The sequence below is a fragment of the Phyllopteryx taeniolatus genome, chromosome 6, assembly GCF_024500385.1.
Source record: "Phyllopteryx taeniolatus isolate TA_2022b chromosome 6, UOR_Ptae_1.2, whole genome shotgun sequence".
Taxonomy (NCBI): Eukaryota; Metazoa; Chordata; class Actinopteri; order Syngnathiformes; family Syngnathidae; genus Phyllopteryx; species Phyllopteryx taeniolatus.
The window spans coordinates 17,157,443-17,170,443 of NC_084507.1; the positions used below are offsets into that span (position 1 = coordinate 17,157,443).

A 13,001-nucleotide genomic window follows, 5' to 3' on the forward strand; every position below is an offset into this window, starting at 1 on the left:
AGTTGACATGACATTTATTACTCTTAAAGCAGTACATTTTTGGCAAGCTCACGTCTGTCTGTTTTTCCACAAAGCTCCTGAACGCCTCATGACATTCCCCTCTTCCCCTTCCTCAAACATGGAGGCGCGTTCATGGGCGGTCCGACACAACCCAATGTAGCTGCTCCAGAGGAGGGGTTAGCTTCTCCGTCTTTTATAAATAGGCCGAACGGCTCTCTGACGTGCGCTCTTCTCCTCTCCAAGTCAACCTAGACCCAGGTAGGTTTCACTCGACAGCGAACACACCACCCAACGGCAAAATGAGCAGGAAATTCTTCGTCGGTGGAAACTGGAAGATGAACGGCGACAAGAAGAGCCTCGGCGAGCTCATTCAGACCATGAACGCCGCCAAGGTGGATCCCAATGTCGGTAAGAATAGCGCCATTGTAGTGTTTAAACATCACCTAGCTACACAAACCATAAAACCGTTCGATTTGGTGCCTTTAGCTGAATGAGTACTGCGTGTGAATACAAATTTAAATGGGATTTTGTGTCACGTTAATCGGTCAATGGTGGGCGTGCGTTTGGGGCGGCACGTAGTCCAGTTTTGCGTCTGCTAAGCGCGGTGTGTTCGCGTACACTGGGACGCTAAATAGGCGGCCTCCAATTCACTCTGAAACCAACATTTACAGTATGTGCTGCATTTATCCAGTAATGTTTATTTTTTTTAAAATCGAACTGACTCTCTTGCAGAACAAATTGTTACTTATTTCAAGAAATGATCACGTGAGGTGCTCTCGTGTACAATTTTTCACATGTAGCATGTAGGCAACAGTTTGGCAGTGACCCCCTTTTTTTCTGCAGGCTTGGAATACCCACCACAATGGTTCTGTTTTCACAGTGTTTTATCACTGCTGCTCGCACAATGGAGATGCTGAGTCTGTGGAAGCCAGTTTCCGCTATCAGCTCTGCTTTTGTATTACGCCACTGTTCTGTGTGTGTTTCACTCAAAGCCCTCATTTGCCCTCCCAAACTCACACACACACAATCCTTGCACTTCGCCCCATCTATGCGTACGCCCCTCGGAGTGCCAGATGAAGCACGCTCTTTACCATCAGCCAGACGTGACCTCCACAGAATGTGATCGTGTCGGTGACCTTTTGCCGTGCTGAACTTTACGCAGAGGGGTCTGCAGAGAATTGACCTTTAGCATGGCATTAATGGCACTGTGTGTTTTAATATAGCCAGCCCGGGGCTACAGTTACAATTTGAATATCAACTCTAACTGTACTCTGAGCAACCCGATCTACCTATGCTGCCGTTGATAAGATCCAAGTGTTTGCTCATTTCGAGATGCTGGCTTTAAATTGTCTTTGTGTACCTCAAATAATGACTTTTGTGACACAATATGTTGGTCCGGTGAAGAAATAGATATACAGTCATGACAAAAGGAAAGGGAGGGGGGGATGCTTAAGTCCTCCATTTTGTTAGTTTATACTTTCCTGTTTTTTTTTTTCCTATGGATTATTTGTGGAATTTTTTTTTTAATGCATTTAAAAATAATTTAAATGTTCAACTTCTCAAAGTTAAGTTACAATTGTGTGTGTGTGTGTGTGTGTGTGCGTGTGTGTATAAACAAAGACAATAGGACAACAGAACTTGCACCAATAGGAAAAACAAATATAAAGGTACACTTTATTTCTACAGAGGTGGTGTGTGGCGCCCCATTCATTTACTTGGACTTTGCCAGGTCCAAACTGGACCCCAAGTTCGGCGTTGCCGCCCAGAACTGCTACAAAGTCGCCAAGGGGGCTTTCACTGGGGAGATCAGGTATGTCCCCTTCCCTAACCGGGATTTTTACAGCACAAAAAGTAGCACTCCCTGACCTTCCGTGACTTGCACATGCCTTCAGCCCTGCGATGATCAAGGACTGCGGCGTCCACTGGGTGATCCTGGGACACTCTGAGAGGCGCCACGTCTTCGGAGAGAATGACGAGGTGAGTGCGCTTTCGCCGTAAAGATGCTAAAATGACACGCGACTGGTGAAGGAGATGTCTCGTCGTGTCTCATCAGCTCATCGGGCAGAAGACTGCCCACGCGCTGGAGAACGGTCTCTGCGTAATTGCCTGCATTGGTGAGAAGCTGGATGAGAGGGAGGCAGGCATCACCGAAAAGGTCGTCTTTGCTCAGACCAAGGTCATTGCAGGTATGACTGACATGTTTTTCATTTTCACCTCTTAATGTCTGAGTGGTTTTGTCCCAATCTTTTTAGGGTGTACACTGGATATATTATTTATTCATTTTAATCCTTTTTCAACCAAGTTTTAAAGTCAGACGTTTGCCTTCAAATGTACTTTGTCCAGGGATAGGCCACAAGTAGTATACTGTATATACAGTATACAGTAAACCCAAATTTATCGCAGGGGTTGTGTTCTAGAAAACCCCTGCAATAAATGAAAACTGCAAAATAGTAGCCAATTGTTAATTATAAATTCATTTCAATGATGTTTTAAACTACAATACTGTAGTTGAAGAAACTCAAGCTAAACGTTGTTCTTTACTTCCATTGGTTTCTGTCAATACTGTTATGAGTGTGTACATTAGCTGTTCTTTGGGTTAAGGTTGGTATTTTTGAATTAATTTCATAATACTCTGACTGTGCCCTGTTTTTTAAACAGTTAGTGTCCGGTCATGTCCTTTGCTCCCACAAGCAATTTTAGTGATTTACCAAATGTAAATGTTGCATATACTCAGCCAGGCTTCTTTTCCTGCTATGAACAAGAGCCCAGTTGACCTGTGAGTCATTGATGCCACATTTAAATTATTTAGCCTTTTAAGACGATTGTATCATATGTACAGGTGAATAACTGCACTACACTGACCTTTTAAAAAAATAATAATAATAATCTGAACCCACAGTAGAGGAACTGCAATATAGCGAGGGATTACTGTATACAGTACTGCTTGTGAGAGCATAAGTATTTAAAAAAAAAAAAAAAAAAAAAAAGTTACACAACCTGAAATCATCCATCCATGCATCCATTTTCTGAGCCGCTTATCCACACAAGGGTCGCAGGAGTGCTGGAGCCTATCCCAGCTATCTTCGGGCAGGAGGTGGGGTACACCCTGAACTGGTTGCCAGCCAATTGCACAACCCAAAATTATCTAGCCCACAAATGCACGTTTTATACAGTACAATAAACTTTTTGTTCATAGCGTTATATTTTTCATAAATTTAGGATGGGCCTCGACTTGATGGGAAAATGATCCCCAAACTTGTTCTAGTTGAATTTTCTGGATTTCCCAGTTTTCTTAAATGCAACAAGAACTCTGTTTTTGCATGTGGCTTATCAAAAAAGGCTGTGTATTGTCAGCCACTGCCTCGTTCTTGTTACAGTGCACACTACAGATTGCAGCAACTCTTGTTTGCTTCATTGTGGTCGGCTGTAAAAGCACAAATACTATTGTTACAATTCAAAGAGTCGTATCTAAAATCTCCTTACTGTATGTTTTTTGTGTGGCTTCACAAGAATAGGCATTTGTTGCTATATAGTGCCTTTTTCGGGTCCAGAGCCCACTCTACTCCTTGCAGAAACTGCTGCTCACTGCAGTAGTGTGTGATAAACAAGCACAAATACAGTTTTGGCTGAAGCACTGTGGGAGTTCTTGTTTGAATTTCTGTGCTTGTTTTTTTATTCCAGAGAATGTCAAGGACTGGAGTAAGGTGGTTCTCGCTTACGAGCCCGTGTGGGCCATCGGCACCGGCAAGACAGCCTCCCCCCAGCAGGTAAACTACAAAGGGGAAAAACAATGTTTTAGCTCTGAGACTCCTCCAGTCACCAATGGTGGCAAAAGTACTCACACTCTCTACTTAAAGCGGGAGTTTGCCATTTCCAATCAGAGCCAGAAGGCTTAACTTTCGAGGTGTCAGTAATTTTGTCTCCGTTACAAGTAAGGTGCTGTTCAGAAGTGCAAAGGGAACAGGTTGTGTGTGTGAGTGTAAAAACAAACAGATTTTTTGGGGGGGATTGCAAATGTCCCCTTTTTAAGTAGCAGTATGGATTCATGTTTTAAAAAAAAAAAAAAAAAAAAAAAGAACTTGTAACAGTCGAAGTACTGATTCAACTCGTACTTAAAGGTAAAAAAAAAAAAACTGTCCAAACTCTGAAATGTTCATTAGTACAAAAGTCAATTGTAAAAGTGAATTTTTACTGTTAATGATGTACAATACTCGTTTCACCACAAATCATTCTTTGGAGGCGACAACAAATAGTCTTAAATAAGGCTATAGATGGGGAATAGCTTGCTTCTCCGAATCAGTTGACATCATAGTTAATGCTCCCTGGTTCACGCTCCTCCATGCCGCCATTCCTCCATCAGTCTTAAGTCTCAAAGATGTCATTTGTTTACTTTTGTCTTTTTTTACATCCTGTTGTCATCAGCGGAGGTTGAAAATGTAACCGGCCTATTTTTGACAAAATAAGAAGTATAAAGCACATATGTTTTCAAATGTAGAAAGTACAAAGTCATCAGGAAAAACAAATACTCCAAAGTACAGATACCTGGGGGGGGGGTGGAAAAAGTTAAGTACAGTAATGAATTATTTGTACTTCGTTACTTCTAGGGCCCGACCGATATGGGTTTTCTTTATGCTGATTTCAAAATTTGACAGAAAAAAATTGAATAATCGGCCAGTTAATTTTAAAAATATATAACAACTTATTTGTTGGTCTCTCAACGTTTAGCAAAGATATGAATTACAGTCAGAACTGTTTTCGCTATTGTCATTTAATTTAGTATTTGACAGCTTTATAATAAAGTGGACTTTATGGCCGCATTCATCTTTTCTTCGATTGCAAACAGTCTCCCTGTCACTGCAGCTGGAAAAAAAAAAACAACACAGCATGATGCTGCCACCACCATGCTTCACTGTTGGGACTGTATTAGACAGGTGATGAGCAGTGTCTGGTTTTCTCCACACATGACACTTAGAATTAAGGCCAACAATTTCTATCTTGGTCTCGTCAAGCCAAAGAATCTTATTTCTCACCATCTTGGAGTCCTTCAGGTGTTTTTTTATCAAACTCTATGCAGGCTTTCATGTGTCTTGCACTGAGGAGAGGCTTCCGTCGGGCCACTCTGCCATAAAGCCCCGACTGGTGGCTTTGGGTTCTTCTTTACCTCTCTCACCAAGGCTCTTCTCACCTAATTGCACAGTTTGGACGGGCGGCCAGTTCTAGGGAGGGTTCTGGTCATCCCCAAAGTCTTCCATTTAAGGATTATGGAGGCCACTGTGCTCTTAGGAACCTAAAGTCCAGCAGAATGTTTTTTGTAACCTTGGCCAGATCTGTGCCTTGCCACAATTCTGTCTCTGAGCTCTTCAGGCAGTTCCTTTGACCTCATGATTCTCCTTTGCTCTCCCATGCCCTGTGACTTTTAAGGTCTTATATAGACAGGGGTGTGGCTTTCCTAATCAAGTCCAATCAGTGTAATGTAATGTAAACACAGCTGGACTCTAATAAAGTATAGAACCATCTTAAGGATGATCAGAAGAAATGGACAGCACTCGATTTAAATATATGAGTGACACAGCAAAGGCTCTGAATGCTTATGGCTGTGTGATATTTCAGTTTTTCTTTTTTTAATAAGTCAGAAAAAATGTCAACAATTACATTTCTCGGTCAATATGGTGTGCTGTGTGTACATTTAATGAGGGGAAAAAATGAACTTAAATGATTTTAAGAAATGGCTGCAATATAACAAAGAGTGAAAAATGTATGGGGTCTGAAAACTTTCCGATCCCACTGTACTTCCCACCACTGCCACCATAGCATCTCCTCCTTTGTTGTAATATTCCAGGCTCAGGAGGTTCACGAGAAGCTGAGGGCGTGGCTGAAGGCCAACGTGTCCGAGGCTGTCGCCAACTCTGTGAGGATCATCTACGGAGGTCTGTCGTGGAGCAAAAAATACAAAACAAAACAAAAAAAGTCCTACAAAGAGCATCTTGCATCCTTCTCGTCCCATGTGCTCTTCTTCTAGGTTCCGTGACCGGCGCCACCTGCAAGGAGCTGGGCTCCCAGAAGGATGTGGACGGTTTCCTCGTTGGCGGAGCGTCCCTCAAGCCCGAATTTGTCGAAATCATCAACGCCAAGATGTAAAAACATCTCCTGATGATCCATCAACTCTGTACTTAGTCCTCCCCATTATTTTTTTTAAATTAAATTAAACATACTTGTGCAATGCGGTCATGCCCTCCTTGTATGTGTTTGGGTGCCTCTAGTCTTGACGAACAAGATTGGAGCGGGTTGGCACATGCACTGAAAACTTCTGTGCACTTTTAACACTTCCACAGCAAGCTGTAAAGACTGACCATCACGCCTTTACTTGAAACGTTTACCACCATGTGTCTGGATCACATTATCTGTCTCTCGCCTGTGTGTTTCTAATGTTCCCTCTGTATGTAGCTTTCACCTCCCCGTAGCTGTGCATGAACCGCGCTCTCATTGGCGTATCCATTACGTGTCCGGTCATGTTGTCTCACGGCTGATGGTCTTTGAGGGTGAGGAGACTTTAAGGAAACCTAATAAACCGTTTAGAGACAGACTTGGTGTCTTATTGCGCTTTATTAAAGTGGTTTCATAAAGTTAGTATTGCGCTCTGAGGAGCGTAAAAGCTGAATTGGACACTGATGGATCCCCACTCCAAAGGAATGCAGCATCGCAAAAATGTTAAGGATATTTTGCTTTTGGATGAAGTTTCAGGATGAATCTAAAATGCACTAATCTTTGAAGGAGAACTTAATTTGCCCTCCTTTAAACTTTTGAATGCATGTCCAACTGTTAAATGTTTCAGTACTTTTTGCTCAACTTTCTATTCTCTTAACAAGTAACTGAACAACAAAATGCACAACCAGACTCAACCACTATGACATCGCACATAAAGTCAAATCAAACTTCTAAATCCGTTCTATAGTAAAATTAAACATATACAGGTTGAAAATAAAAGATAGAACATTTATGGTTTTAGCCAAATTCTCTCCATTGCATTATCTTTAAATGTTCTATTTACTTTTTCTAACTGGTGATATGACACAAAATGTTGAATTTTAATACGAGAATCACAATTTTCATTCTTGATCTAATTTAATTTAATGTATAATGTTAATTCTGGCGGCACGGTGGACGACTGGTTAGAGCGTCAGCCTCACAGTTCCGAGGACCCGGGTTCAATCCCTGGCCCCGCCTGTGTGGAGTTTGCATGTTCTCCCCGTGCCTGCGTGGGTTTCCTCCCACATCCCAAAAACATGCATTAATTGGAGACTCTAAATTGCCCGTAGGCATGACTGTGAGTGCGAATGGTTGTTTGTTCCTATGTGCCCTGCGATTGGCTGGCAACCAGTTCAGGGTGTACCCCGCCTCCTGCCCGATGACAGCTGGGATAGGCTCCAGCACGCCCGCGACTCTAGTGAGGAGAAGCGGCTCAGAAAATGGATGGATGGATGTTAATTCTGAGGACAAGATAGCATAATACATGATCCCGAAACCTAAATATTTACCAAAATGTTATTTATTGTATTATTTTTTTTTACATATTTTCTTTTTTTGTTTAAAAATATTTCTGATGGCAAGAGCACTCTACACGAGAGCGCAAAACAAATATCAACCAACATATTTTAATTTTATTTATTTTTTAAATTCTGATTCATTCTGAAGACAGGATAGCACAAACTGAATATTTAAAAAAAAAATATTTTTATAAATAAAATAGTTTAAAAATGTATTCTATTTTTATTTCACTATTTTATTGTATTTTTTTATTTGACATTAATTCTGAAAAAAAGATAGCATGATACATGATAATGAAACCTACAACCCCAATTCCAATGAAGTTGGGATGTTGTGTTAAACAAATAAAAACAGAATACAATGATTTGCAAATCATGTTCAACCTATATTTAATTGAATACACTACAAAGATATTTAATGTTCAAACTGATCAACTTTATTGTTTTTAGCAAATAATCGTTAACTTAGAATTTTATGACTGCAACACATTCCAAAAAAGCTGGGACAGGTGGCAAAAAAGACTGAGAAAGTTGAGGAATGCTCATCCAACACCTGTTTGGAACATCCCACAGGTGAACAGGCTGATCGGGAACTGGCGGGTGCCATGATTGGGTATAAAAGGAGCTTCCCCGAATTGCTCAGTCATTCACAAGCAAAGATGGGGTGAGGTTCACCTCTTTGTGAACAAGTCTGTGAGAAAATAATCGAACAGTTTAAGGACAATGTTCCTCAACGTACAATTGCAAGGAATTTAGGGATTTCATCATCTACGGTCCATGACACCATCAAAAGGTTCGGAGAATCTGGAGAAATCACTGCATGTAAGTGGCAAGGCCGAAAACCAACATTGAATGCCCGTGACCTTCGATCCCTCAGGCGGCACTGCATCAAAAACCGACATCAATGTGTAAAGGATATCACCACATGGGCTCAGGAACGCTTCAGAAAACCAATGTCAGTAAATAGAGTTCGGGGCTACATCCGTAAGTGCAACTTGAAACTCTACTATGCAAAGCAAAAGCCATTTATCAACAACACCCAGAAACGCTGCCGGCTTCTCTGGGCCCGAGCTCATCTAAGATGGACTGGTGCAAAGTGGAAAAGTGTTATGTGGTGCGACGAGTCCACATTTCAAATTGTTTTGGGAAATTGTGGACGTGGTGTCCTCCGGGCCAAAGAGGAAAAGAACCATCCGGACTGTTATGGACGCAAAGTTAAAAAGCCAGCATGTGTGATGGTATGGGGCTGTGTTAGTCCAATAGCATGGGTAACTTACACATCTGTGAAAGCACCATTAATGCTGAAAGGTACATACAGGTTTTGGAGAAACATATGCTGCCATCCAAGCAACGTCTTTTTCATGGACGCCCCTCCTTATTTCACCAAGACAATGCCAAACCACATTCTGCACGTGTTACAACAGCGTGGCTTGGTAGAGTGCGGGTACTAGACTGGCCGTCCTGCAGTCCAAACCTGTCTCCCATTGAAAATGTGTGGCGCATTATGGAGCGTAAAATACGACAACGGAGTCCCCGGGCTGTTGAACAGCTGAAGCTGTACATCAAGCAAGAATGGGAAAGAATTCCACCTACAAAGCTTCAACAATTAGTGTCCTCAGTTCCCAAACGTTTATTGAATGATGTTAAAAGAAAAGGTGATGTAACACAGTGGTAAACATGACCCTGTCCCAGCTTTTTTGGAACGTGTTGCACCCATAAAATTATTATTTTTTTAAATTAAAAATTAAAATTATAAAAATTTAAAAGAAAGTTCATGATTATTTGCTAAAAACAATAAAGTTTATCAGTTTGAACATTAATTTATCTTGTCTTTGTCGTGTATTCAATTAAATATAGGTTGAACATGATTTGCAAATCATCGTATTCTGTTTTTATTTATGTTTAACACAACATCCCAACTTCATTGGAATTGGGGTTGTATTTACCAAAAACGTATATCTTAATGTTATGTTTATTTATTTAAAATGATTATTATTAACTCTGAAGACAAGACAGCATGATACATGACAGCTCAACCTTTTTATTTTATTTGGTATGATTATTATGACCATTAAACTATAAATTTTTTTTTTTTTTTGCGGAAGTGTCCTGCAGTTGCACCTCCGCTGCAGTAGGGGCAGCGAATGAACGCGTATCATATTTCTACCTTCCGAAGCTCATTTCCGTATTTACAAGCGGAGCGTGACGTTCAGGGTCGCGTGAAAAAATACGTCTCGGTGGCGCAAATTGGAGCTTTTAATTTCCACTGCGGGCAACTACGATGCTCTCCTTGAAAGCTTTTCTCAACGAGAGGCTGGCGGCGGTAGCGGAGGAGATCTTCGGCGCCGTCGAGAAGACAATAGACGAGTACAAAGAGGAGCTTTGCCGTGTGAAGGACTTGGAGATCGGTCGCCTCAGAATGCAGCTGAGGCTTCTCAAGTCAGGTCGGTTTGAATGTCATTTATCAATCAAGAAGCGTTGCATTGCTCTCATGGTGTTTTTTTTATTTTTTTTAATGTCGTTCTTCTAACTAGATGCATGTAATGGAGTCCAGCTGCAGGAGCACACCCATCACCACCTCCCTCCTCCTCCTCCTCCCCCTGCACCTCAGAAGCATGAGGAAGCAGCAGCATCAGTAGACATGGAGGCCCCTGAGTCCCAAAACCTTGAGGAGGAAGGCAGCAGCAGCATCTTGGAGCATCCTAATGAGACCGCCCATGTGAAGAAAGAACCAGAGAGGAACCACAGGGAGTTCTGGCTGGGCCACGGCTCCGAGCCTCTGGAGGATCTGGAGTCAGACATAAAGGACTTCATGTCCTCGGCGTCGGGCGTGAGGGGGGGCCTGCACGACCCCATCTTGCCTTTTCACCTCTATCATCACGGCGGCATGGGCGACGAGGGCAAAGAGAAGCCCTACAGCTGCTCCGTCTGCGACAAGCGCTTCGGCAACTGCTCCCACCTGGCCGCTCACATCAGAACGCACACGGGTGAGAGGCCGTACAGGTGTGACATCTGCAGGAAGAGCTTTGTCACCACTAGCGCCCTCAATAGACACCAGACCATCCACACTGAAGGCAAACACTACGTGTGCATTTACTGCAGCAAGGCCTTTAAATGGATGGAGTCTCTCGGGAGGCACGTGAGAATTGCCCACAAGAGGCCCAACGCCCCTCAATGACCTCACATTTTGTGGGGCAAAAAAAAAAAAAAAATGTAGTAGTATTTATTATGTATGTAGTATGTATTCGGGACGGTGGCGTAGTGGTTACCCCGTCTGCCTCTGAGGCTCTGGGTTTGTGTTCTCCATGTGTCTTTTCTGGCTACTCTGGCTGCATCCCATATCCACAAAATATCCCTGCTGGATTAATTGAAGACTCAAAATCAGTGGCTCTCTAACTTTTTACACCAAGTACCACAGTCGTAACATATTAGGCTCAAGTGTTCATAAAAAATGAGCCAGAGGTTATATTCCTAAAAATGATACTTAATATTATTGTTAGGCAGTGTAACATCATGCACAATTTGAACACTGTGATAAATACAATGGTGGCTCGAAATACAAGTGACCCCGTCGTTTGGTCAACTGTTTACTTAGATTTGTGAGCAAAAATTTGAGACACAATTGCTCTATTGTGGCAGTGAACTCGATTAAACTCACTTCTCAAGCAGTCGTATAGCAGATAGTGAACGATTCTACAAAAAACAGGGTACAAGCTGTTTAATGCCGCTCCCAGTTGAAGTTTACTGCCAAACTAAACAGAAAGAGAATTACATGTTCTGTACTTAAAACAACCACACAACTTTACCTTCCAATAACTTAATGCTAACACTCAATGCAAAACGCCATAGACGGGCTAACAGATAACATTGATCGTCGCGGTGTTATTACCCCTTGAGCAACTGGTATTTGAACACAAAGGGTGTATCAACACGTAGACCGATAATACAACAATACTCAGAGGTGTATAGTCTTTATTCTCTGCAAAATACAAGTAATATTGTTGCAATTTACAAGTCATTAACAGTAGTTGTGAAAGTCTTCTTCATTTGTGTTTTCATGACAGTATTATACTGCCTCCTGGGGGCCAAGTTGCGCACACCCAAAGGAGTCATAGTGATGCACAAACTGTTCAATTCTTCACATTCTATTTAATTATGTGATTATTACAATATGTTTTCTGGAGTACATTATCATAGAGGCTATTTTAGATTTGAGATACGACTGTTTTGACTTACAAGCATGACCACAGACTTTAATCTTAAGGCACCATTGTATAGGAAATAAAATTTTAAAAAATGTACTTAAATATTGCTTCAATTGAAATCTGTAAGGGAAAATAAATGGGTTGTAAATTGGACACACCTCAGAGAAGTGTTGTGACATCCCTGCCAAATTTGAATGATTAAAAACACCGATAAGTATATAAAACAAGGCTTCAAGATTGTGAAAAATTAAGCCTGTCTCTGAATTCACTTAACATGGTCTTGTACAGTTAAATACAACTGAACTGTACTTATCAAATGTACTGTATTAGATTAAAAAAGGTTTTAGCCACTGTAACATTTTGCATGGTTTGAACATTTAAATACCACTAAGGGAGCCTAGTGGTACTCAAAGCACATTTTGAGAACCACTGCTCTAAATTGTCCATAGGTTTGAGAACGTAAATGGTTGTTTGTCCATCTGTGCCCTGCGATCAGGCGGCAACCAGTCCGGGGTATACCCCGCCTCTTGTCCAAAGTCAGCTAGGAAAGGCTCTCTAATAAGAAAATGGATGGATAGATATTTATTAATCAAGGAAGTATGTTTGAGAATGTAACATGCAATTGTAAAGGACTCCTCAGTGTACGACGTCAACGCCAACACCTTCTCTTGGCTCATGATCCGTCGACGCTGCAATTTTTCCTCGCCTTTTTCTTTGAAATTTAATGTACTCGTGCAGTGCCATCGTTCCCATTTGTTTGAGTGCGTCTAGTCATGAGGAAAGCCAGCAGCCTGTTTAGCTTCCTCTATGATTCTAATTAATATTGTATTTGTGTCTCATGTCCTGTGTGTGTGCTTCCGACTATCGCCTTGCATGAGACGTGCTCTTGTTGGCTCTTTTGCCAAGAGGGGTCGTGTCCGTTACATTTTGTGTTTCGGTCGATGGTTTTCAAGGGCGAGGAAGATGTTATGAAATATAATAAACTGTTTAGAGACTGTCTTGGTGTCTTCTTTATCTCCATTAAGATTTAGAAATAAAAAAACTACTAAAATAATCATTCAGTTAAAATGTATTGCTCATAAAAGTTAATCAAAGAGAAAGAATTGGCCCGAAATAAGTATTTAAAAAAAAAAAAACATTCTTAAGGAGAAAATCTATTATACTTAAAAGTTAAATAAAACTGAACTGAAAAGGTGCCGCCGTACTGTACTTAGTAATACTCTGGGCTTTAAATGAATTTCCAAATGTCTGT

At 41.4% G+C, this 13,001-nt stretch overlaps 2 protein-coding genes across 2 annotated transcripts; both read left to right on the plus strand.

Annotated features, from left to right (window-relative positions):
* Positions 1-207: 207 nt before the first annotated feature.
* On the plus strand, positions 208-6,583 carry tpi1b (triosephosphate isomerase 1b). The gene is made up of 7 exons (XM_061775939.1): positions 208-408; positions 1,687-1,810; positions 1,893-1,977; positions 2,054-2,186; positions 3,682-3,767; positions 5,840-5,927; positions 6,020-6,583. The coding sequence occupies exons 1-7, from the start codon at positions 300-302 to the stop codon at positions 6,136-6,138; spliced, it is 744 nt and encodes a 247-aa protein (XP_061631923.1). The 5' UTR covers positions 208-299; the 3' UTR covers positions 6,139-6,583.
* Positions 6,584-9,400: 2,817 nt separating this feature from the next.
* On the plus strand, positions 9,401-12,746 carry LOC133480002 (zinc finger protein 112-like). The gene is made up of 2 exons (XM_061777617.1): positions 9,401-9,988; positions 10,079-12,746. The coding sequence occupies exons 1-2, from the start codon at positions 9,826-9,828 to the stop codon at positions 10,720-10,722; spliced, it is 807 nt and encodes a 268-aa protein (XP_061633601.1). The 5' UTR covers positions 9,401-9,825; the 3' UTR covers positions 10,723-12,746.
* Positions 12,747-13,001: the final 255 nt, after the last annotated feature.